This window comes from Pyrgilauda ruficollis, unplaced genomic scaffold (genome assembly GCF_017590135.1).
Source record: "Pyrgilauda ruficollis isolate IOZ18807 unplaced genomic scaffold, ASM1759013v1 scaffold41, whole genome shotgun sequence".
NCBI classification, from domain to species: Eukaryota; Metazoa; Chordata; class Aves; order Passeriformes; family Passeridae; genus Pyrgilauda; species Pyrgilauda ruficollis.
Window position 1 is genome coordinate 1,522,193 of NW_024525601.1, and position 27,179 is coordinate 1,549,371.

At 39.7% G+C, this 27,179-nt stretch overlaps 2 protein-coding genes across 9 annotated transcripts in view; one reads left to right on the forward strand and one right to left on the reverse strand.

The window, feature by feature from the left end:
• Positions 1-16,060, reverse strand: RNMT (RNA guanine-7 methyltransferase). Of its 2 annotated transcripts, none has more exons than XM_041477791.1 (11): positions 15,934-16,060; positions 14,366-14,626; positions 12,063-12,195; positions 10,475-10,597; positions 9,327-9,442; positions 8,214-8,395; positions 7,453-7,617; positions 6,201-6,318; positions 4,410-4,511; positions 2,929-2,962; positions 1-1,785 (listed from the first exon to the last, which is right to left on the reverse strand). In XM_041477791.1, exons 1-11 carry the CDS (start codon positions 15,988-15,990, stop codon positions 1,748-1,750), a joined length of 1,329 nt encoding a protein of 442 aa, XP_041333725.1. In that variant the 5' UTR covers positions 15,991-16,060; the 3' UTR covers positions 1-1,747. The 2 variants fall into 2 exon arrangements, with proteins under 2 accessions (XP_041333725.1, XP_041333726.1); XM_041477792.1 differs by lacking the exon at positions 15,934-16,060 and adding an exon at positions 15,493-15,714.
• FAM210A (family with sequence similarity 210 member A) overlaps positions 16,028-27,179 on the forward strand; it is an 18,505-nt gene continuing 7,353 nt past the window's right edge. For 2 of the 7 annotated variants that reach the window (XM_041477795.1, XM_041477800.1), the window contains exon 1: positions 16,493-16,630. The gene's annotated coding sequence lies outside the window, so the exon portion shown is untranslated. Of the gene's footprint in view, positions 16,070-16,467; positions 16,631-27,179 lie in introns of those variants that run through there. The other 5 variants (XM_041477797.1, XM_041477799.1, XM_041477794.1 and 2 more) reach the window with 5 other exon arrangements.

The following is a 27,179-nucleotide window of genomic DNA, read 5'->3' on the forward strand; positions in this document are numbered from 1 at the left end:
TGTACTCCCTCTGTTTTTATTATTCTTATTTCTTCCAAAAATAGCATAACAATGTATTTTCAAATGAAATTTGATACAAGAAATCCAGCAAAACTAGCTTTGACGCACACAAATTTCAAAGAAACATTTCAGCACTTCTAAAGTGTCATCATTTTTAGCTAGTTTCATGAGTACTAATTCTAACAAACAAGAACATCTTATTGTCTTAATTTCAGCAGCAGAACTGACAGATTCTACTGCTTCAGTGAAGGTTACAAGTGTTCTTCTAGACAACAAGAAAAATAGGAGTCACGGAGGAAAGAATACAACCTAATTACAGGGGGAAAGCAATACAACTAAAAACTCTTATAATTTGAACATTTAAGTCTTAACAGAAATGTTCTCTTCTAGGTTTGCTATAATTTTTCAAAATACTCATGTACCATCATCATTTCATCTCTATGTTAAATCTATTGGCCAACAGTAGCCATCAGCTACTGTTAGCCCAAAATTGGAGAGAAGAAACGTGAAGTATTCAGGCCTTCTAAGTAATGGGTGGCTACAAGCACATGGAAAGTTGAACTAACACCGTATAGAAACCCCTAAGCCAGCTCTAAGAGACTAACAAGCAGTTATGATGGTAGTTAGGCACAGTTCTGCCTACTGGTATCATTTGATTACATTCCCAAATGCGCCTCCAGTTTGGGGATTGTTACCCATAGGTACCAGAGTGTATATGCACATACACAGCAATCCCTTCCAGAGAGAACTGCTGGTATCCTCAAATAATACACAGGCTCCCCTTTTGGTTCATGATCCATGACATGACCATGTTTTTAAGACTGCAATGAGGTCCCCATCACCAACAGCTCATTCTACTGCCAAGCCCATTTGGAATTTTATGGAACAAGAAAGAAAGGCATCCTAAGATCTGTCTAGTAAATGTCAACACTAAAACTATTGAAAAGTCGGGATAGTCTTTTAATACAATAATAAATGTTCAGTAATCTAACTTAAGCAGCTGTTACTGATTACCGCATAGCCATATTTGGAAAACGAAGTCGAGATTTAAAATGTTAGAAATTGAGTACTTTCAGAGCAGTTTTGTACAGAACAAACTCATTTAATCTTAAAAGCACCATGAAGTGACACTACATATCAGCAAGCAGGAAAAGTAAGAACATCATGGGATTTTACCATGTAAAATGCACCATGAATACCACTAAGGTAGATTTACAATGCAGGCTTGAGCACAGCACAGAGGTTCTCAAACTGACTCGGGTATTTTTTGCTCTGCATGCAATGTAGACATACCCTCTATGCTGAATAGATCTCATTATGAATTAACTGAGCTCTGCAGAACAGTATTTAGGCCCTCATTCTGCATTATCGAAGTCAACATTCTTCCATTAACTTCAGAAAGTGCAGGGTCAGGCTCGTAATCACAAACATACTTCTACAAACAAAACATTTGTTTCTAACAAAGTTATGTGAGTTCAAACACAGGTTTTGAGAGCATGCAGATTGCTTACAAATGCTTAAAAAGACTGGTTCAGAATCTTTCTTATATATACACACACAAGTCCATCTGTCACAGACAGGCAATGTAACTCTGAATCACGAGCTTGCTCTAGTTTTTGGTAGTGTCCTGCACACGTCTGATAATTAAAAAATAAAAAATAAAAAAATAGTTGCCACAATGGATTTCTGATCATTCCAACTTGCACGTGGATATGATCCCTTCTTGCTGCATCCAGTATGTGAAGTTTCATGGTTGCTTCTCAAATGCAAATACCAAGTAAATACCTAAAAAAGAAAATAGCACATTATTGAAATTACAAAAGATCTTATGATCCTCCAGTGAGTAATTCTAGCATTACACTCCAAGAAAGTTTTACATGCTTTCAGAAACATGAATCAAATTCATAAATTACTGTCCCATTCTACATATAATAAACATTCACTAGCACCCAAAAAGTCATGTGAGTTAAGTTTAAAGACTCCTTCGTACTTGCAGAAATGGACAATCAGGGTTAAAATTATTAACTTCATTTTTAATTGAAAAGTGAATGAACTCATGATACATATTATCAATTTCGATGGACAAAGATGAAATTATAGCATTTTTTCAAGTCCAGAACAGTATGATTATACTAATGGATATTTGTACAATCCACACCAGCACCCCTGGAAAACTTAGTAGGCATACATTCAATGCCAGCTATGCCAGATGTTCCTGTGCTCCATACCAGACAGATATGTTAAACCAGTTACTTGAGACCACATCTATAGATTTCCACTTGATTGCAACTTTTGTTTTAATGAATGAGGTGCCATAGCTACTTGCAAATCTTTCAACACAAGCTTATCAGACATTCCTCAGCAACAATGCAAAGTTCCATGTAAGGAACAAGTTGTGCTTATACTCTTATCAGAAGCTCAATACTCCATGTTTCTGGAAAAATAGACTACTTAGGAAACACAGTAATCACTGAACTTCTAAAGGTATGAATCTTTTTTTAGGTATGAAAAGGTATAAAATTATATAAAATGCCCCTCTCAAATAGCTAATTGAGATAATACTTCTAGATTGCTGGAAATTTATGTCTACCTTATAATTCATAGATTCAAAAATTAGATAATTTAATAAAGCAGAGTGAAGATTTTTCTCACCTGTGAAGTAAACAGCATTTTTGGTTTTAAACTACTAACACAACCAGTATAATGGCCTGCAAAAATTCAAATTCTGGTTGGCTGCACTTATGCATTTCCCTCCCAATTTCTTGAGATATGCACACTACATAATCTATACACAGACATTTTGATTTACACAAATAACAACACCTTATTATATTTAAAATCTGGATTTTCTTCCATGACTAACAGGCTATTTTAAACACTTTTTAAAGCAGTCATTCAGTCAATAGTGTTTTCAAAACCATTACTTACTTGTTGCTTCCCATTCAGATTTACTCAAGGTTCCCTAGAAGGGGACAAAAAAACCCACAGTTTCAACAAAAAATAAGGAAACAATAAAATACTGATTTAGATCCATTTTTCACCGACCATTGTCTCACCACCCACAGCTGACTGGCTATTTAGGGTCAAGGAAAGCATTACAGTAGACCGCAGATATTTACAACTACACTAACTATGACGGTTGGGAACTGGAAGATCCAGATAATGGAACACACCTAAATTAAACAGGTACAGGAGAATGGGCCAACAGTCTGTTGGTCTGGATGCCTCTGCAATGCAGAGGATGCCTGTGTCCATCACCACACACCAGTGTGACCTGACCTGGCTCCAGCTGCTCTTCAGGCCCAGATGCCCAGTATTTGTGCACAAGTCAGGAAAATGCCTTACACCATGGTGCTGCCACCTTCCTCAGGAACACAGCCTGCCTCCACCCAACAACACCCCACAGCGCTCAGAAACTCATTTGCAAGAGACTCTCACCCACACTCACACATTCTGAAAAAACAGCCTCCTTCCAACCTAGGAAATTCCCAGCTCAGCTGATCAGATGAAAGCTGATCAGATGAACAAGTAAAAAGCTGCTGCCATTTACCCCACCACTTAAGAAACATAATGCAACAAGAAGAAGCTGATTTTCTGCTCTGCCCACTCCATCCCCATCCAAGGAGTCCTCACTGGGGGCATATTTAGTCCATATGCTACCCACTGACCAAACCTTCACCTTTTAAAACAGCACATGGCAACAGACGTCTTTGCTCTGACTTGGCCATTCTCAAGTTCTTAAGCCTATTTCTTAAAACAAGAATTTTTCTTTTTAAAAATTTTTGAATTTCAAATGTGGAAAGCAGGTTTCTTTTCTCTCTTAATGCAAGATTTTTATATATGCAGTAAAACGACTACATCTTCAAGAATTCAGAACGTGAACAGTAGATGAATCAATTATTTAAAAAAAAAAAACCCAAACAACAGAATAAAGTGGAAAAACTTTAAGCTGACCACCCTCATGCTGTATGGATGAAAACTGAAAGAATGATTTCAAATATATACGTATTCAAATATATAAGTATGATGAAGAAAGCTTTGAAGTCTCCCATCAGAAGATTAGAATTAATACTTTAAATCAGTATTGTGAAGATCCAGACATATAAGAAGATTCCTCAAATTAAGTATCATTAGAAAGAACAGCTGTCAAATAAGATGGAAAAATATCCTTTCCCTTCTGTATTATTACAAATTTCTTAACAGCTACCAAATTAAGTGAATTTGATTCTTTGAGTAGAGGATATAGATTAGATGAACCCCTTAGCCCTGCAGTTCTACAATTTTTCACATGCAAAGAGACACTGATACCAACTTCACTGCAGCTTAAATGAAGAAGGCAGCACAGTTTGAAAGATCAGGACCTCAATTTTAAGACACCATTATCTCTAGTGAAGTATAAAGCAACTTACCAATGGTAACTTTGCCTTGCCATCTTTGATAAACTCTTTTGCATGCTCATAATCATCAGGTTTATCAGAAACAAGCCTGGAATCACCATGTGCAGAATATGGCTGGAAAACATAGAATAAAACACTGAGCAGTGAGATACATTAATCACATCAAGTAAAGGGTTTGTCACAACACAGTCCACAACAGAAGTCAGTAAGTCTTAAAAATATTTTAAATTTACATCTCTCCTTTATAGCATCCTCAGGAACAGGTCTGACGTTCCCTACTTACCAGAAAATCTGACACCCAAGAATTACAAATTAAGTTTTATCCTTATGTCTCTAAAGCAGTGGAAACAGAATAACTATAAATGCTCTCCTTCATGTACAGCTCATTATGAGCATTACTCAGATATGCCTTCTTCTAGAAAAGCAACTATACGAGCAACTCTTCAGCAGAAGTTCAAAGAAATGGGCAACTACAATTTCAAGCAGAACAATTAAAATGCTTCAGTAACACACAAGCTGTAACAGAAATATACAACAGGTTCTTCAAAACTAAGATGTAGTTATTAAGGATCCCAGTTACTAGTGATCTGTGTAAATAAATCTAATCGTAAAAATGCAGTCCTCACTTGTAAGTGGCTACTACCTTAAGACAATTCTCTCTTTCCTAAGAAGGAAGATGGTAAGTCAAAGGCTGTGTCTCTGTGCTACTGCCAGTGTGAGCCCCTACACAGCATCATCACTTATAGAGTCAACAAGTGCAGTCAAGTTGCAGTCTGAATCAGCTGAGTAAGTCACTAATTAATTGATCCAAGAGTTTTCTGCAGAAGAATTCTACTGTTTGAGGGATGAGGGAAGCACAGATAACTGCAAGTAAAACCAAGCCTCAGAGGTGGCCTGGAAAAGCTTCTCTGAAGCTGCTAAAGCTATCCAGGGTAAGAGATGGAGAATAAACAAAAAATGCAAAAACACTGGGCAAAAACATATGCTCAGTAACAGTTAAGTACCATTTTCTTCTATGAACACAGACTGTCCTTTCATTCCTACAAAGATTCCTTTCTGTCTTTTCAGTCAATATTCCTTGCACAAAGATCCAGCTTTCAGGCTCTCTGCTGAGGAAGAAATGGATTACAGTCACCACCATCTAACACTTGGCATGATTCTTGGTCTTCTGTTTCCTACTTCATAAGAACAGAAACTTGCCTCAATATTGAAATATTATCTTCAAAACTGACTCATCTATTGGGTGGAACCTGTGCTGGACCAAGAGAAGAGTGTGAGGAAGAAGGAGAGGCAGAAACAAAGTGTTATGAACAGACCACAATCCCCCTTCCCACGCAGAGGAAAGGAGAGGAGATAGAAAGGTCAGGAGTGAACAAATGAAGCTGAGCCTGGGAACAAGCACTGGGTGGGACAATGGTGTTTTTAGGTTTTCATGTTTCTCACCTTTCTACTTTTTTTTTTTTTTCAATAAATTAAATTAACGTTCTCCAAATTCAGTCTGTTTTGTCTGTGACAGTAATTACTAATCAATCTCCTTGAATTTATCTTGACCCACAAGGTTTTTTTTCTATTTTCTCCCCACATCCTGTTGGGTAGAGGGAACAAGAGTGCAGGTCAGGGGGTGTCTGGCAGCCAGTCAAGATCAACAACCAGAGTCACATTTTCAGCCCCAAGAACTAAACACTTTCTATTGGTGGCCCTTAATTAATTGTAAAATGTTCACAAAGGGAATTTCAATTATTGTGTAAAAATTAACAAGATGTAAAATGCTATTACAATCAAACAAGTCAACTCCAAATTTACCTCCAAGGCCTGCATTCTCCTTAACAGCATTTTATGCTCCTCGTTCTTGATTTTTTCTTCATAGAATTCCCGAAATGTCATTTTGTAGACTAATTTCATACCATGCTTCTTTGCCATTCTGTCAAAATAACAAGCTTAATTAGGAAAGCCACAAAATTATTGTAGCTTTATTTTCAAAGGAACAATTTTAAGCCACAGTGACATCTTATGGTATTCACTAGAATAACACTTCTTTACAACTTTTTTGCTTAGTAAAGAGATTTAGATGAAAAAAGCTGCAGTTCCACCACAAATTGCACAGTTTTGGTTTTTAAATTAGGACATCAAAAATCTACACAGAAGTAATTTACAAACATTTCAATAGAAAAGGTCTCTTCTCCTGAAACACAGAAGCTCCATGTGGACTTCCAGAAAGACTATACTTTTCTCTGTAGTATCTATCATGTCAGATATGATGAATATATTTAGAGAACTTCTTTCTACTGCATTCAGCGGCTTACATCTCAATTTTATGTAGACACAGTGGACATGCAACACTGAAGCTACAGCTGACAGTGACAGATGCTGTTATTTTTCACAGACAACTACAAATTAAGCTCTTGAACACGCCTGAAGGGAAAGCTTAATACTGTTTAACCACACTGAGCTTGAATAGCAGGAAAAAACCCAGTATGGAAAGATTTGTCTGTACTTCAGGATACAGCTGGAAAAACCAAATCCAAGGTCACACAGAGGTAACAGCAAAATATATGCTTACAGATGAAGATCATTTACAGGAAGAAAAAAATTCCTCATAGCAAAAATCCTATGAACAACTAAGGAAAGATGGAGAAGACAAGAAAGAGGCACCATGGTGAAGAAGATGTACAAGAAAGCTTACTGAAAGACTAAAAAAGGAGTAGAAAGAAACCCCTTAAAAAGTTGTAATTCAAGAAGAAAAAGCTGACAGTTTTAAAGGTTTGCTGACAGATCCAATATCTCAGATCAGATGGTCCCTCGTGAGACATAGTTTAAGTCCTCACAGCTTCTGACCAGTGCACCTTCAACAGTTGGATGGACAGATTACAGTTGTGGATGGAAATGCAAGAAACCTCTGTATCTGAAGCAACAACAAAAAATTAAGAACTGAAAAATATAGTAAGAACACCAAAATGTAATTTTCTGCAAGCATTGTGCAATGACACATAAACTAAACAAATGTTTCTTACGTTCCACAGCTTTTATTGTATAATAAATTTAAAACTTAACTTACTCTTCCAGTAAGGGAAAGTAAACCAAAAACTCAGGGACATCAACCACTTCTTCCAGGTGAAAATCATACTTGCAGCCAAATAAGGGATAGTCTCCCTTCTTTTCAAATTTTACGTTGTACACATCATTCCCAAATGAATTTGTTTCTGAAGCTTCGAGTCTCTTTCTATAGAATGAGATATAAACAAACATTTATTGACCAGTATTGAACAGGCAGAGAAAACTACCCATAAGAAGCCTGAGAGTGTTTCTCCCAGTAATACTCAGCAATCTCTCTAGTTTCTCCCCTCCCTTATCTCACAAGGCAATGAAACAACGAAATGAAGCAGCATACTAGGTTTTAACAGGTTATCACTCCAATACAATATACCAAGGACAAAATGGACCTAGAAGATGAACCTTTAGCCCAGACACACAGACAATCTACATGGACAAGACAGGCTTCTAGAAACAACCACAAAACCTTGACAGTTTTTCCCCAGGCTGTGGAAATTTTTACACTATTAAAGTCACGACAGAGGGATGAAGTATGAAGACCTGTACTCTCTAACAGAAGAGCCAGGAGGACACGAGACAAAGGTAAGTATTGTTTACCTGTTTGAGTCAAGTTCATGAGTGAGACTCTTTTTTACTAGAATCCAAAATTGTTGCAAAAAAAATTGTTTTTGCTTGCACAAACATATTGGAGCACTGTAAGAACATCTATCACTTAACAATGCTTCACAGAGTTTGGGAAAACTAACAGGACATAAGAGTACTTACACAAGTTCAAAGCTATTTGGAGTTGTGCCAATGAAATAACCTCCAGGAGAGAGGTTCCCACAAGCATTTTTAAGCATCATGTCAGCCTGCTCATATGTCTCAAATGAATAGTGGTAAACAAATTGACAACTGCAAATGTCAAAGCGCATATCTGGATCGTTGTACTTGGAAGACAAGAGATCCTGCAACAGATAAAAAAGAAAAAAAACTAAAGAAACAAGCATGATTCACTTAAATCTTCTAAAAAATACACTACATTACTGATAGAGGCCAAAAGTCAGGGAAATTAACTTTTGTGTACAAGGACAGACAGAACAAAGCATGCAATAGAAAATACATATGCATCTAAGACTGAGCTGTAATAGCAACATGAAAATATCTCTTTCTTTCCTGGCCAAGTCTCTCTCTCCTTTCCCCCAAGTCAAGAGAGACAACATGAACCTGCAACAGACTGTTTCTCAGAAGACGGAAAGGCAACCAAGAATTCAAGCAAACCCTTCATGCAAGGCAGAGAACAGGTTCAGCTTTTCCACAGATATGCTGGAACCAGGTAGGTTCTGTCTCACCCTGCACTTCTAGGAAGCAAAAGCAGTTCTGTTTACAAGACCGTCTCCTTCCTAATCCTCAGCCCTGCATTCACCACTGCCTCCAGACAGTCTAAAAAACCTGCTCTATCACACAAGTTTTAAAGGTACCTATTATAGTAACCAAAATGCCACTAGAAAGAAAAAATTCTAAGTTTTAAATCAGTTAAGATAAATCAGAATATGTCCTTTATATATTCCAGCATTCACCAAAATAGTTTCCAACATTCCATGCTGTCTCACATAACTCTAAAGCTAAAGAGTCATTCTGTTCCCCTTGTCGAGTAAAAGATAGTGAAAGCACCAGATTTACTATCTGGAAAAGACATTCAGGCTTCAGGAATGTTACACTGTACAACCACAGCAAAATGCACCAAATTTCAGCTTAAGCAACCTTCCGGTAACCCCTATGGCTGATTCTCCTGGCAGTACAATAATCCAACCCTAAAAATACATATGCCCAAAATGTTACAGCACTACCATAGAGAACACAAAATCTCCAAAATATTACAAAGCACAGGAACTGTACCTTGGTACTGTCTGCTTGTATGAATTCTGCATCAAAAATATGTTCATTATACCGACATCGGGATTTCATTTCTTCATAGCGGTGCTTGCACTGTTGCACAGAAATGTCAGCAATGTCTATATATGGAAAGATAATAAATATAATAAATGAAAATTTTAAAAGTGCGTACACTGCTCCAGACAAGAAAACTGGAATGATTACTGGAACACAGAAGGTATAATATGGCAGGATAAAAAAATGAACTTCAGTTCCATTAAAACAACTCAGCTCCCTGGGATTCTTAATACTCTTAAAAATATAAAAGATGTTGAAATGCATTTCTGATGTGTCACATTATGAGAATTTTTTAAAATTCTAAGGCTGCTTCTTTCTCCATCATTAAGTTTCTGACAATATGCAATAAATTTACCTAAGAACTTTTTAAGTAAATTGATTAATTTTATTTGAATACAGCCCACTGAATAATGCAAGAAAGAACTGTAAAATGTGAAGTGCCCAAAATAATTCCCACTGAAAGAGTTTTAGTGAATTTTAGTACCTAATCAAATTTGGAGTTATTTTCTCTGATTATCCGTGGGATTTTTTTGAGAAAAGGGAAGATGGTATAATTTTCCCAACACCTAAACCAATTATTCAAGCCAGAATTTTTTTTTAATCAGCTTTCAGCTCTTCCACATTTCTAAGTCTAAAAATCTTTAGTTGATTGTAACACCCAAGACCATTTTTTCTCACAACACTAGGGGGAATATTTGTTTTTTTTTTTTAATGCAACTCTCCTCTATGTGTTTCAGAACAATTAAAAATACTATGAGAGTAGATGTGGAAGAAAAGACATAAAATAAAAAAGTTGGTCTTTTCCCCAGGGCCGCATTTTGCCTAAGGCAACTGGGGGCAATGGTGTTTTTCTTTAGTGATGTCAGTTTTTATTTAGGAGTTGAACTGAAAGCTAAATATTGATGATTCTTATAGTTCTGCTGGCAGTCAAGTCATATCTTCAGATTAAAAGACAAAACACAACCTTTTGCACAAAAGGTGTACATTACATTCTTTGACTGACTGGAAAAAAAGAAACAATTAAATACTGGAGGTGTACTTGGCTTCCCATAAAACCAGATGTACTTTCCCTAGAAAGTTATTGTACTTCTTACCAGTACAGACGAGTTTTTTAATTCTGCCTTTTTTCCATTTCAGTAAGTCTCCACCTTTGCCACATCCTAGATCCAAAACGGTTATGTCACTCTTCTTCTGTCGTACCCGGTCTATAAATTCACCTAGAAAAATAAAAACCAGGAGCATATAAACACATCTCTGCACATGTATTGCACCTAAAAGCCTAAAGAATCAAAAGGAGTTGGGAATTTTAAAACACCTCAGACATTACTTTGCCTATAAATCTTCTTAATATTACAAACTTAAATCTCTTTTCTTTCTAGAAGGATGAAAGGAACCACAAACTTTTAAAACTGTGGAGAAGATGAATATTTTCTGTGCTTAATGTGCTTTGCATGTAACTTGACTGAGGCTCTGAACTGTTGCCCTGGCTAAGGCAAAACTGCACATGGCTAAACAACCACCCTGGACATGGGGAGGAAAACAGGGTTCCCTCTCATTAGCATTATAATGAATGCAGATGTTATTTGAAAGTATGGGAAAGCCTTCTGCAAAAACAAAAAGCCAATTAAATGCATCAGCCACATCTCCTCCCAGTCATCTTACAAAAATGCATAATGATTTTCACTCGCTCTCCCAAGCTTTGCAATAACAGTAGCTACTCCTTTGCTGTCTTTCTACCCTACATACACCAGTCACATTTTTTCTTCCCCCTCGAGGCTGCCTAGATTCTCTCTGCTCTGACTGATGTTGGCATATTATGTATAACATATCAGCATGCTAGCAACTTTTCTTCACAGTAGGAGATATGAAATATGTTTTGATACAACTGCTATAAAGCCACACTGCTGAAATTCTTTATGACAGAAAGGCTTCAACACAGGCTTCAGGAACAGCTTTATAGAAATCTAAATATTGCTTCTAACTGCTCTGATATAACACAACAAAAAGCAGCATGCTAAGACAAATGGTGCCAATATCTTCTGGCACAGATCCCTCTTCATGAACCTGTGGTGCTGTGCTGATGATTCTTTTCTTTGTTGGCAGATATTTGATGGCTTTGTTTCCTCAATTTGGAATTAATTTGTGGAACAGCAGACTTTGCCTTTAAATAAAAACATGCTGATTCTTAAAGAACTACATCCTTTAGCTTTCCATCTTTTCAACCACTGACTACAGGTAATATAGAAAATATTTATGTGTTCAAGGTTCCTGCAGAACTGCTTGACTAGGATCTGAACAGAGAGTGCTTTGGGAAAATGCCTAAGAAATTATTTGAGATAGAAACAAGAACAGGTCAATCTAAGAACACTTAAGTTCTTTATGATTTAAAACTGTACTTTTCTCTCTAAAAATGCCATAGAGAAGAACAGTTTCCAGCACGAACTTTTTAAGTCAGCTGACCTTTAAAACTTAAGCATATGCTCGGCACTCCAACAACACAAAACACTACTACCAAGATTCAAATTAAATATAAATATAGACCTTTTACTGCAGCTGAAAATCTTACTACGTATTATAAGACGAAGTGTCATACTCAACATCAGAAAACAGAAAAAGTTACATTTTTATACAAAAATTAGTTATATTTTCATAATGTCTAAGCAATCAGTTAAGGAAACTTACCAATGAGGACACTCTTTGTCCAGTTATTAAAGTTTCTGAGGTAGAAAATGCGAGACTGGCTACGTTTTTCCAAACCAACTTCTTGAAGTTCATTATAATGTGCAGCTACAGCTTGCCCATGGCCAATCACATGCTGCAGAAAGGAAATCACACCACAGAAAGAACAGACTCAAGCACTGAATTCTTTTTATTACTTAGTCATTTAATCAAAAGACACACGTGTTCACTTCAAGGATTTAAGAAGGCAAACAAGCAATACTATAAAGAGCACCATCATTATAAACAGATTGCACATATCTGTCCTGGTACTGATGTCAGTACTTCAATTATCAAAGCAACACTCACAAACTTAATCCCCTTTTCAGTTCATTCAAGCAATTTCTGGATGAGAGATTTTGCCCAGCATCTTTCCTTCACAGAAATACTTAACTTTCAGTTCTCTAATACTCTCAACCATGCTCAAAGAACACATTTCATTCTTCTTAAGTCTGGGACAGAAGAAGAGGATGTTCCTTCTCAAGGAACTTTAAGCCTCTTCAAAGAGCCTGTTTCAGAAATTCAGTGTTTTCATCTGACAGAAGTGTATAACAAAATGCCAATTGGCTAATGTCATATTATGGTCCAAGTGGATGACTCCACTGCCAGAGATTTAAACAGACCATGATAAAGGAATGTCAATCCTTTGACAGCATATTGCATATAATGCTTAAGAGTTAGCTGTAGAAATGTCTCTGATTTAGCCTTAACTCAAAATACAAAGATTTCTGTCCAGCCTTAGCTTTAAGTACTACAAGACACTTCTCTCCCCTGTTACGCAGAGAAGCATCCTGTCTACATCAGATATTATGCTCCCAACATTTCTTCACCCCGAAAATCATCTTCAACTATATACATGAAGTGAAAATAAATAATAAATAAAATCCAAAGTAACAAAACCAACACATGGACACAACCAGCATGGACCCTATGAGGTACAAAAGCATGTGAAATAACAGTACAAACCAGAATGAAGCCGTTAAAAGCATTCTTAACAGTTCACTACAGAAGTCAATATCTCTGCATCTTACTATTCAAATAGCAGTTCCTCAAGGGAAAAGAAGATTTGGCTGATATAAGGGAGTTCTTCAGTGTTTCATATACTTTTGGTAAGATTCAGAATGAACACAACCTCACTCGTCTGAAATCTTTATAACCTCATCAACTGCTTATTACCACACTGGGCTGACCGATACAAACAAATATTTTGACTTCTATTCTTTCTCAGGGTAAGCACAGATGGCTCCCTGAATGGCCACTGAAGGTGACAGAAGCTAGAACAGCTGACTCAGACAAGTGTGGGAGACATACTCATACAAACCATTAAACATCTCAGCTGCAAACAGCCATCAGCAACAACATCTAGATGGTGACAGCTACGTTCAGTCACCTCTTTCCACCCTTAAGCTACACAAACCCAAGGTAGTTCCTGCTCATCTAAGCCTTCTCCCCCCTTACTAAAAGAATGAAAGGGTTAATAATGTTTCTACCACAACAAAGGACACCCTTTACTTTGCCATTCTACTAAGCCATATATTAATTAATATACTGGGAGAATTCTGGGCAGATAAACAGAACATTAGGTCAGACATTTTCAAATCATATTTAAATATCCCAAAAGGATTAACTAGACTGGATATTAAAGCATCAGCTTCTACAAGCTCATACATAATAAAGGACAGCATCATGTAAAACATTACCCTTTTCACCCTCCCAGGTGGACATATAAAAGGACATTTACATTTTCTGCTGCTTCTGTAGTCTTAAAATACAAAGAAGCACCTGTAAGTCTTTCACTGCTTCACTTTGCCAACAAACCACACAGAAATTATACCACAGAGGATGCAGTCTGTTGAGTTTTGCAAACTATACAGTACCTTACCAAGGAAATAAAAGGACAAAATTACCTAATGGAAGAACTGCCCAAGCACAGGTAACTATGCTAACACGCAGACAAACAACATGCATGAGAAGTGAGTTCAAGATATGGAACTGGGACTAATGCCTACACTACACTAACAGATTGCTACCACATAGAGGATGCAACAGTCTAAGAATTAGACTAAGTATGTGCTGAGATTATCATTCTAATTACCAGCCCTCTTTTTCCTCTGTAAAGCCCAAAATCACTTGTGTACCTGTTATTTCCCTAGGAAACATTTCCATACTTCGTGTTTTGTGCTGGCTCACACGCATCTAGCATAAACATTTTCAATCATTCCTTTGAAATAAGGATTTGAAAACACCTCAAAATAAATGATACTCACTACTTTCTTAGAAGGTTCATCTTCAGAATCTAAATTCTTCCTCTTTGCTCTGCCATTCTGATCACCACTATCAATGTCTTTGTCATTTTCAGTGGACTGCTCTGTACCTGAAGCAGAACTATTGCCTTCACACCCGACACCTGAAGCTGACTCTAAAGCGTGAGGTGTTTTCTCCACTTCTTCCAAACTCTTCTCCACTTGCTGTTCTTCTGTCTTGGTTACTTCAGCCATTTTGACTGGTCCACTGATCAGAATGGAAATCTAGAGGGAAAAGAAACAAAACACCAAGAATTTTCAGTGCTGAAAATTTCATTTACTTGTGGTTACGATCATGACTTTCGAACGTGATGTTGATATTTCACCCTAGGCAACATACAGACTTCAAATTTGACCAGTTGTTTGATAAAGACAGTTCAATAAAATATGTGAAACTTAAAAGTACTCATTAAAGAAGCTCAAATTAAGATAAATTGTTACTTTTCATTTTAGAGTCATTCTTACATATCTTTATTGACTCAACTGCCAAATGTTATTGGGTTTTTTCTTTCCCTTCCCATAAAAGGTAACCTACAAATCAGTTTATGTTTAGAAACACAGAGAGGTTCTCCCAAATTAGTAAATTTGTTATTTAAACTGATATGCTTTGAAATGGATGTCTTCAAATAAAAGATCAAGATGGGTTTTTGAGAGCAAATTTTCTTACCAGTTGTGGATTTTCCAGTTTGCCAAGAATATCCAGTATGCTCTGCGCTTAACTAATGTGTGGAATATTCAGGCACACCTGTATTTCCACATCTCCACCTCACAAATATCTAAACAGGCTGCAGGACTGCAAACAACTGCTACAAAGCTCACCTGGTCTCCAGCACATCCCAGCCTTCATTACACCAGTACTGGGAAGCAGAGCATCTACTTTTTAACAAGGTATGGGAGAGGGCAATTTAGCACCTCCTGTTCTGAAACAGTGGCCTAAATCACCAAAAATTAAAATCCAAAAATCACATTTAAATCCACCGTATCCAGGCTCACCTCCTAATGAGGGCCAGAACACATCCCCTGAGTGGGCCACTACACAGAGGCGCCAGAGCAGCTTTCCTCAAAACAAATGGCCTCGAAGTACGACTTACAAAAATAATTCTTCCACTACTGCACAGCACCACAGCGCTTGGTTTGCGAAGCAGCAGCAGCCCCTTCGTTATCCTCAGCCAGCTATTCCAAGATGTTTTGAAAGCCCAAATTGTGAAACGATCCGACTTTCACAACTAGCGATGGCAGCCAAAGGAAGCAGCAGCTCCTTCAGCCGGAGAGCTCAAAACGCCTGGAGTGATGTGGGAATGGCCCCGCCAGCCCCGGGACGCTCCCGCCCCCTTCTTTCTTCCTTCCCTTCCCCCATGACGCGGCGGGGAGGCCTCAGGGTCTCCGCTCCCGTTACCCGGGCGGCGGCGCCCGTCGCTTCTCTGCGGCCCGCCCGGCCCGGCCGTCCGGCGAGGCCGAGGGCCCCGGGCGCCGCCGCCCGTCCGCCCGCGGGCAGGGAGGGCGGCCCTGCACTGACCCGGCCCGGCACTCACCCGGCTCAGCGCTCCGCCATCCCTGTTTGCGGAAGTGACGAACTCCCACGGCGGCATCACGTCCTGGGAGGGACCGCGAGGAAAGGGAGCGGGAACACGCGGCGGTGGCTTGTGCGGGGCGGCTGGAGAAGAGGAGGTCTCGTGGGGGACCTCATCGCTCTACAACTGCCTGACAGCAGGGTGTAGTGAGCTGGGGCCAGTGTCTTCCAACGCGCCTGCTCTTAGAGAGGGGAGATTCCGATTAGATACTGGAACAACTTTTTCACTGTTAGGATGCTCAGGCGTTGGAATAGGTTGGCCAGGGAGGTGGTGGAGTCGCCCTCCCTGGAGGTGTTTAAGAGACGCCTGGACCTGGCGCCGGGTGATTTGCGTTAGGGGGTCACAGTGGCAGTGCCGGGTTGACGATTGCACAGGGTGCTCTCGAAGGTCACTTCCAACCTCGGTTCTGTGGAAGGTGGCGAGTCCGAGCCGGGGCAGAGGGACTACGAGTCCCAGGAGGCCGTGCGAGGGGGGGCGGTGCTCGCGCCTGCGCAGTGGGAGGGCGCCGCCGGGCCTGAAGGTGATGGTGGGGACGGGTGCTGCCGCACGTTGCGCGGGGCGGGCGGCGCGGGGGGGTGTGACGGGAGCGGCCGTTGGTGGCAGCGGCGCGTGCCCGAGGCTCGCGGGGCCCCTGAGGAGCGGCGCGGGCCGGCACGAGGTACCCGCGCGGCGGGGCGGGAGCGGGAGCGGCGGGACCCACGGGATCGGGACGGATCCCCCACCGCCCCGGCTTGTGCGGGGATTGGGCTGCTGGCGCCTTCCTCCCGGCTGCCTTCCCTTTGACGAGCCCGCCTTGCCCGGCGTTGAAGGATGTCGGCCGCGACACAAGAAAGTGGGGTGGGAGATTTGGTTTTTGGTAGGGAGATGACGCTGGATGGGCCTGGCTGTTCCGTGGTGGGCTGCTGCTTTCTGGGTGGAAAGGAAGAGATTTGGGGATGGGAGCTCAGGCTGTGACTTCTTCACGAAGGGCAGCGGCGATCCCGGCTCCCCGGTGCCCAGGGGCCCGAGGGAACGGCACGAAACAGTGTCAGAGGAAGTTTAGGCGGGATATTGGGCGTAGGTTCTTCACCCAGAGGATGGTTGGGCACTGGAGCAGGCTCCCCAGGGAAGTGCTCACAGCACCATCCCGGCAGAGCTCAAGCGTTTGGCCATAGTGTCAATCACAAGGTGTGATTCTTGGGATGGCCTGTGCAGGGCCAAGAGTTGGCCCTGCACAGGACATCGATGATCCTGATGGATCCCTTCCAAGTCAGCATATTCCATGGTTCTGTGTTACCACTGAAGGACCGCGGGTGGCTTATGCCTCTTAAGGGGGTTAGCAGGTAGACCTGTGTACGTCTTTTCTTTTCAAAAAGCTTGAAGTGGCTATAAAAATGTTTTATTGTCTTATGTTATGTTTCTCATTAGTAATTCGCTCCTGTTAATTAAGTATATCCAGGGAGTCAGACAGAGAAGTCTTCAGAATTTTTGTTAATGCTGTTACATGAAACATGGATGTATGTCAGCTAATACAAACTACTTCAGCCTCACTAATGTCAATTTCCAAAACTCTCTCTAACAACTGTCCTGAAAAAGAAAACATTACTTTGGACAGTAGTGCATGAAGTGTCCTAGAATTCCTTACCAAAGCCAGTTCTTAAACTGAAAGTGTTCTTCAGCTTACCCCAAGGTGTCATTGCTGTTACAAGTATAAACGCAAAATGGTTTGCCAAAGTTTTGCTGCTTTGGGAAGAGATAGGGCGCAGGTTCCTCGTTTGGAATGTGTTTTGCTGCCTGTGCTTGTATGACTTGCAGCTGCTTCAGTGTGGGAATTGCATGCACAGAGGATTGTATGTCCCCACCGTCCATCTCCTGTGGGGCTGACAAGCAGGTGTTTATCTCCTTTTCTGTTTAATGGCTGTTTGAGGTAAAAGGGGTATCACTGACCCTTGTGGCAGCGTTACTGAATTGCACTCACTGCCTAAGAGGCACTTCATCAGGGAATTAAAAAAAAATCATTTGATGATTTGGGTAGGTGGACATCAGGTGGCTTGCACATGGCAAAAACTGCGTAGAAAAATTCAGACTGTTAAGGAGTATGTAAGGAATGTAAGAAGTTAAAGATTTGTCTGGTGTGACTGTCTGCAGGTCTGCTTCACAGTCTATAGCAGCTGCAAGAAAAGTTTTGATGTGGTTTGGTTTTTAAAAAATTCTGTGTAGTTCTCCTGCTGTAGATGGTCTTTTCTGCAGGTAAAGCACCCCAGCTCTTGTGTATGCTCATAGGTATCCCTTGGAAACTGAAGTCTGTTTTTGCAAGACAGGGAGTTCTTGATGTCCCCTAATGTCAGATAAAAGCCCTCAGTTTGCATCTTGGCACATTTCTGGATCTGTGGGGAGTTTTTTCTAGTCTTGAAGACAAGGGCGTGAGAAATTCAACAACAAGAGCAGGAAGAACACTTGATTTTTAAAAATGTAAAACTGCTAATGGAATCTCAGCAAATTGCTTGTAATCAGGTTAGTCCTGCAGGTTGGAAAGACAATCCAACATAGTTCTTTTTGGTGTTAAATCAGATAGTTGAAGATGAACTTATTTTCAAAACTAGATGCTGAAGCAAATTCATAATATTCCAGTATAAGGAATGGAATAAAATCACTGAAAGGACTGAGACCTGGGCCCAAAACCTGATGGAAATCTTCCTGAATAGCCAGATGTCATCAGAATGGATCATAAGGATTTTACCTTGATATGCTGATAGGTAACTACCTAATCCATCACTTTAGATCAAGGATCAAACTCAGGGTCAGAGATTCTTAATGACTATTATGTGCCCCTAGTCAGTTTTTTTACTTGAGATTAATGGATTGTGCAGTGTGAGAATAACAAAAAAGAGCACTGTTTAAGTTACAGAACTTTTTCTTAATTTTTGAGTCTTGAATCGTGGCACCTCTGAAAAACACACATCATTCTTCATGTCCCTGTCGCTATAATAAAACTCCAGTGAGAGTAAGATGTTATTAGTCAGTTTAAAAATTTTTATGATCTGTTCTGACGACATCTGTGATTCTATTTTCATCAATTTAGTTGCGTCTTGAAGGTACCAGTACAGGTGTGTTAAGTCCAACACACTTTGTCCATATTAAATTTTGTCCAGAAAATTGTGTTTTAAGCAGGGTCTGACAGACCAGAATGGTGTGCCTACTTAGGACTTCTTGTCTGGTAAGGACTGAAGCCACATCTTCTTTTAGGTATTGGCATTACACAGTAGGATTTACTCTGTTTGGAACTTTGTGCTTCCTCTAAAAAACTCCAACCCTGTGTAGCCCAGTGCCTTCCATCACTCAGTTTTCCTCTCATGCTCTTCAGACAGGCCACATTTTTTTTTTATGTTTCCAGACATGACCCTGCTCCTTCGAAATAAATTCATCTGAATGGTAAAGCTCTGTTTGTGCATGTCAGGAAATGAAAGGGACACTTAGATGGGCTATAAATTTTAATTCCCTGCATCTACTGTTTTATCTTGTCCCAAGAATTGACCTTGACTCTGTGTAACAGTTCTTGTGTAAACCAAACAAGGTGTGTGGCTGTGATTGTGGCTTTGTGGAACGTTGCAGCAGATGATCCCCTGCAGCTCTTTAGGACTTGCCATGTCCTTGAGGAGGGGGATGGAGGAAGGGAATGGTTGTTAATACAGTCAGGTGCTCATAAACAAATTGTAAAACAAATCAATAGCTTTTTTTTTTTTCTGATGGATGAATTTTGTTGGTTGGAAATAAAAATGCCTGAGTGGTTTCACAAGAATTCAGTGAGTCTTCTAAAAGTGGATGGTGAAAGATTTTAGTAAAATGTGACAGCACTTACCTTTAACTGCAGTGGTAGTGCTTAGCCCCAGCGTGTACCAGACAGTTAACTATTCACTCTTAATATTTTGTGAATTTAAAAACTGGCTTTACTGATGTTAAAATTAGATGGCATCCTTTGCTTCCTGCTGTCTCAGGCCACAGAATAGTACTTTCTGATGAGAGATGTTTCTCTGCTGAACCACAAGCCTTGGGCCGTGTTGATGACATCTGGCAGAAAGCAGTGTGCTTGCAAAGGTTGCAGTGTTGCAGTCACAGGATTCCTTTCCCAATCTGAATACAGCAGTGCTGTAATGCTGCTGCTTCAGACTGTGAACAGGAATGTTATTAGGGTTCTAATACTGAAGTTTCAAAAGAGCTCCTTCTGGTGTAAAGACACAGCTCTGAATCTGATGCACTTTCAGACACTTGTAGATGGTGTAATTTTGTTGTTTGCATGTCTTCTGTGCAAGAAATGCTGTGTAAGGCAGTAAACTGAATAATGGGCAAGAAGGTTTAGCCACTCAGGTATTGAGACCTTAATCAAAATAATACTTCTCTTGTAAGAACTGTTCACGCTCATTTGTAGAGATGTTGGGAATAGTGTTTACTGAAAATTAGATGAAGACTGTGGTTTTGAGTGTGTGTGTGTGTGTGTTCTGTAAATGTTATGATCAGCCTCTTCACACATAATTTTTCAAGATATTCTGATTGATACTGCACATATTTCCCCATATGGAGAAATTTGAATTCACAACAGAGAATTCAGCACTTACTTTGAATATTTAGAAAAGATTTATACTGGAAGTGAATGTCTGCCAACAGTAATTCTGCTGAAAGATGAATGTTCTGTATTTTTTGCTGGGAAAAATGACAGCTTTTCAGTGTTTGAAAGTGTGAAATAAATGTGGTGAGAGAATAAAAGAAAAAAATCTTGAACCCAATGCTTCCACTGTGAGTTCTGTTTTTATGGAAGCTGGGATGTTTTTCCAGTTTCATGCTGGTTTACTTTTATTCCTACTTTGTTTCTAATTGTAAGGCTTCAGAGTTCTTCCTTGAGAATGTTTTTTGGACATCTTTAGAAGCATTTTGGGTGAATTTGATGAGTAAAAGACTTGGTACTTTGAGATTGTTGTTTTAAGTGCCTTATAAAATTATTACATAATATAATTTGCACTTAATGTATTATTACAGATAGTACTGTTGCTTTCTGTTGGGTTATGGAGAGAAGAAACACAACAATGAGGCAAGACATGTAAAGATCCAAGGTGGCAAAAATGGCATTTATCAAGGCTAGAAAGGAAACAGGTTTGGTCGTCACTCTGGAAGGTGGGGCAGAAGGCTGTACAAAGCTCATTCTAAGGTCGAAGTTTAAGCATATTCCTTATAAATGCCTTTTATAATTAGTCAAGATAAAGTATTTTAATATCTAAGGTCTTATTCTGTGGTTTGGTGTGGTGGTTTGATTCTGGCTGGATGTCAGGTGCCCACTAAAGCTGCTCTACCCCTCCCCTCCTCAGCTGGGCAGGGAAAAGAAAATACAAGGAAAGGCTCTTGAGTTGAGGTAAGGGCAGGGAGAGATCAGTCATTGCTCGCTGCCGTGGGCAAAACAGACTCAATGTTGGGAAATTAATTGAATTCATTACCAATCAAATCAGAGTATGGAAATGAGAGGTGAAACAAATCCTAAACATTTCTTCCTGGCATTCCTCCTTCCTTACCGGGTTTAACTGTACTCCCAGTTCTCTCCCTGCTCTTCCTCTCAGTGGCACAGGAGGACAAGGAAGGGGGGTTACAATTAGTTCATCACACGTGGTCTCTGCCACTGCTTCCTCCACAGGAGGAAAATTCTTCCCCTGCTGCAGCAGAGGGTTCCTCCCATGGCAGACAGTCTTCCACAAACCTCTTCAACATGAATCCTTTCCATGAGCTGCAGTTCTTCATGAACTGCTCCAGCGTGGGTCGTTTCATACTGTGCACAGTCCTCCAGGAGTAGCCTGTTGCAGCATGGATCCCCCATGGAATCACAAGTCCTCCCAGCAAACCTGCTCTAGCACGGGCTCCTCTTGCCCCAGGTCCTTACAGGACCTTCTGCAGTGTGGGTTTCCTGCAGGGTCACAGCCTCTTCCTGCCATCCACCTCCTCTGGTATGGAGTCCTCCACAGGCTGCAGGTGGATCTCTTGTTCCTGTCTGGACCTCCATGGGCTGCAGGGACACAGCTCCCTCACCGTGGTGTGTATCACAGGCTGCTGGCTTGTCTCAGCCTGGAGCACCTCTCCTTCCTCTTTCACTGACCTTGGTGTCTGCAGGGCTGTTCCTCTCACATATTCTCACTCCGCTCTTCCCTGTCCTCAATTACATCTCTGCAACAAATTTTTTTCCTTCCTAACTATGTTATCCCATGGCTCTACCACCATCACTGCTGTCTTGGAGCCTTGGCCAGCAGTGAGTCTCTCTTGGAGCTGGCTGGCATTGGCTGTCTCAAACATGGGGGAAGCTTTTGGCAGCTTCTCAAAGAAACCACCCCTATAGCCCACCCTCCACCAGAACCTTGCTGCACAAACCCAACAGATCTGGGCAAAAAGGCTGAACTTTATTTGTGTCAGCACCATCTGTTTTTGTAAAAGTCACTGTATCTGCAGTGTGTCTAATTGTTTCATTACATTTTTTGTGAATAAATATTTTATTACAATTCCAGAGACTTTAAAAATTAATTATTATAATTCACATTGTCTATATCAGTGAACAGAAAAACTATGAATTAAAAAATTAGCTTGAATTCTAGAATCCAGGTTGCAAGTAGCAGGAAGTCTTGAGCAAGAGTCCAGTTTTTGCCAGCAACTTTTTGACTCTCATTGATGACTCTATTAGTGAAGAGAGATGTGCACTGCAGCTCTGAATTTCATCATAAAAGAAATATCTGAGCTCTGAACATAGAACTAATAACCATATTTCCAATGAGTTTCAGCATATGTTAAAGTGTAGAGTCAAAACACTTGAGATGCTCAGTGAGTTGAAAGAGGTGAGGAATTTGTCAAATAAAATACAATGTACTATTGAGAGGGAAGATCCTAAGAGATTCTCATATAATGTTTTGATGAAGTGTAGAAAACTGATCTGTGTATTTTTTTGTTCATGTTTTAGCATCTAACCTTTTGTCAGTTCAGTTGTGGGTTGGTTTTTTTTCTGAGGGAGTTCAGAGTCATATGCAGGAAACTGCAGATCTGAGGCTTGCTTATGTGAAGTCCCTTTCCAGCCCCTGTTAGTTATCCAGTGGAAGCTTTCCACTGCTTTGTAAACCAAACCACTACACACGTGCCCCTACAGCCCCCACACCTGCACATCAAGGGCCCTGTGGCTGAAAACCCTGTGAGAGACAGCCACAAGTGTTTTAGGAGGAGCGAACTAATGATACCTTGGGAGATACAAGGACAGAAGAAGCTGTTAGGATTCAGAAAGTTACTACCTGAGTGGATTAGAAAGAGAATCAGATCTTATTTTGATCATTAGCCTAAAGTGGAAGGTAGTGTGAAGAAGCAGATTAATACAGCCCCTGCTATTAACTAACATAAGGCTTTTTTTTGACCTTTTTTCAGCATAGATATATAATATGCCTATTTTTAAGCTTAGTTGCAATCTATAAGCATAATTTCTCTGCCTGCCTTATTGCAGACATGTCTGTAGATGACAAATGGACCAAAAAAATCAAACCAGATATCACTTTAAAAGCTAATTTTTTCCTTGACATGTGCCTATAATCTGAGAGGCTCTGGGACTAATACAGAGGATGATCCAGCAACACTTGTCTGATGGAATCGTACACAGCAGAAACCTTTTGTGTTAGTAGTATGAGTTGTACTTACGTAAAAATTCAGTAGAGGGCAGAACGAAACTTGTGAAAGAAGGAACCAGTGCTAACAGATGGAATAGCACCAGTTATTAAAAACAGTTCTGAAGAGCAGAAAGCACTACAGCTGATTGTGATCCTTTCTTTTGGAAGCATTTGAGAGAGAGCATTCACATTTTCATAATGGTCAGCTACATGCAATCTTAAGATCCAGTACTTTCCATCACAGAGGAAAATGGAATTACCATGGACATATTGACTGTACTGTTAAGGCTACTGTTTAGCAATCCAGGTGTATAATTCAACACACAGTCATTGCATTACGTTCTCCTGCTTTATTTGTCTTCTGAATCCAGTGTGCAGACTTTACACGTCTGCAATATCTTTTATTCTTCCTTAAGCTACTTCTTCTTTTCCTTTTGAGTATCAGAAGATTGTAGCAGTGAAGAGTACTTGGTGTGTAAGGACTGTGGAAAAGTTTGTTTTACTTTTTTGATTTTGCTCAGAGTGTTTTAGCAAGAAGAGTATTTTAGGTAAAATAAGAGTAACAAAGTTGTTGGCTTATCTCCACTTAGCAGTATTGGGTTGTAATAATGAGATGAATTAAAAAAAGTATAGTGTAGCATTTACTAAGTGAAAACAGTATAGAGGTAGGGTGGGGCTAATGCTTTAGGGTCATCTGTCTGCAAGGGTTTAGTCTTTTATTTGTTTTAATATGATTTTACCAAGTTTCAGATAAATTCCACTGTGATTTATTTTGCATTACTCCTTTTAGCCTAAAATGTGGTGTTGTTTTTTAGACAGTCCTGAATGGCAGACAAAACTACACAGCTAATGATAGCCAAACTTCAGATTATAAGCAAGTTTCTTAGTTTAGAATGAATTACAGATAGTTTGAGTGATACTGCAAAAGTAGTAAAGGTGAAAACAGAAATTCTAAATGTTCATCCATGCACTCAAGGTATTAATACAAAGCATAAAAAAATCCCTGTGCACTGCCACTTTCCCATCTGTGGTTAGTGACTCCATGCTTTGGAGCATGGGACTCCAACACCTTGCAGTTACCAAGAGGTTTATAGTTTTATTTTACATTGAATTTAAGAAAAACAATGCTTTGCATGTATTGCATTAGTCTTAAAATGATGTTAAAATATGTTCCCAGATTTTTAGGACACTCATATATGTTTTCACTTCAGTTGTGGTTTTCCTATTTTCTTATTTTGGTTTGTAAGCTTGGCAAAAACAGTTTTGGGGTTTTTTAATATATACTGTCGATGAGTTCTTGAAAAGAACAAGTTAAATCTGAAAACAAGTTTTGGGATGTTTATTATGTTTAGGAAAAATCTAAGCAATATGGTGGTTTTGTTTATTAAACTGAGCTGCTTGGATGAGATCTCTGTATTTGCTTTTTATGCAATCTGAAAGATGAGTTGAAAAGGATTTCTGAAAACTTGGTTTGTTTCCTTTCAAAATTCTGCTCTGTCTGCCACACACAATTCTCAAAGTTTTCTAGATTTTACACTAAATATGACAAGAATGTAAATTAATTCTCTGTTTCCATAGAAAGGTGCCTTGGGAGTAGAAAAAGCTCATGGATTTTCATTGGGAACTCTCCTGTGGTATAATTAATGTTCTTTTTTTAAACAGTAACAGAACAAGTGAAGATGCTTTAAAGTCATCGATATTTACATATTGTGTCCAGAGTGTTTCTGGTATAACTGAGAAAATAATCCAGTGTTCTCTACATATACTATACCCTCAATTCCCTCAGATCCTTTCTGACCTCTTTAACAAAAGAAGTTAACACTAAAGTTTTTGCCATTATCTTTACACTAAAGTTTTTGCCATCTTTTATGCACCGCCACCTTCTTATATTTTAATTTTTCTGGTGACCCAAAAAACATTAATTGTAACAGGGTAGCCATTTTTATACAAATTATCCTGATGAAAGTTTCATCTGACAGTATCTCTGACATTTTTTCTCTTTCCAAGAGTAAATATCCACAGCAGCCTTTGCCATACCTATATTGGCCAGGAATGTTACTTCTGTGTTTTCCAAAGATCTTCCGGAGTTTTTTGGGATAGAATGTTAGCCCACAGCCAAAGCAATGACTTTGTGACAGTCACATAAAAGCTCTGTGGCATTTAAAATTCCTGAGCTTTTGTTGTCCTCGGGAACAAAAAGCAAATATAATATCTACTTCCTAATTACCACTGGAAAGTAGAGCAAATGCAAGAGCTAGGATGCTCTTTCAGTATATCAGATTTATGCCAAAGCTGATCTGAATTGTAACAAAAGTACAGAAGTTTCCTAAACAAAACCTTCAGCGCTGCAATGAGAAGCTGATCTATACTTAAGAGGCCCCTAGAGCACTCCCTTTATGTCAGAGGCCTTGTTAACAGCTCACCATGAGACAGGGGTGCCTTCAGGAATTAAATGGATGTCCAAGGATCCCAAACAGGAGTTTGTGTTGAAAAGCCATTATCGCTACAGCTCAGTTTACAATCTGCTGGAGATCCTACTAAATAGTTAGCTGGGATGTGACAGTGCTGAAGAGACCGTACCACAAGTGTCTGTATAGCATTTCATGGTTTCTGTAGCTAATATCTATTCCATCACTGACCACATGGAATTCTTGGAGCCGAGAACTTGAGTTATATTTTTCCACAGACAGATTTTTTTTCTTTGTGACATTTTTAAGAGAAAACTGATAACGTAATCTAAGATGCTTTAAAGCACCTTTCCCCCTGCTCCCACCCCACAGACAAGTGCTTTCCCATCTTGGTATCTGGAGCTTGTACCTTCTTGTCATTTTCTGTACCTTTGCAGCATGATGTAACAGCAGGAAAAATGTTAAGCACACTAAAATGAAGAAGCAACTTTTCAAAAGTCGCTAGGTGCAATTGTGGGTAACATTCAGGTTACTGTCCTGACATCCTTGGAATCTGAGTGTTTTTAACAACCTAGGTATTTTTCAGTAGTGTACTGGTGAACTGTAGAAGTCTGTCTCAAGAACCTCCAGATTCCCATAGGTGGATGCCTTTTGCTGAGTCTGCTGGCTGGATATTGAGAAAATCTACTTAGGGCAGACGCTCAGTGCTGTGTACTATTAGTGAGAGGGGAAAACAGTTCTCTGTGGAGAATATTATCCCTCAGGAAAGAACTGCAAGTGGCAGTAGGCAAGGAATGCAGTTGTCATGTTCCAAGTTTGTTGTTACAATTTCTGTAAATCAGTTAAGTAGTTGGCATATGATAGAGTGCCATCTGAACACTTGAGTTTTACTGAGTGTTTTCACTACTTCTTGTTTTGAGAAGCAATTGCATTTGGATTTCAGAAGTAAGCAAGAATCTCTGCTTCTTGTAAAGCTAGAGATACCACAAAAAATTGCGGCTTCCAGTGAAGTCTTACAAAAAACTGAGTCATGGAGGGCCAGTACCTGTAGCTGATTTACTGCTCCATGAGCAGCAGCAGCACTTCTTGACTCCCACCAAGTTCATAACTCAACAGGACAGAGTAACTGCCTCCTTAATATAGAGACACA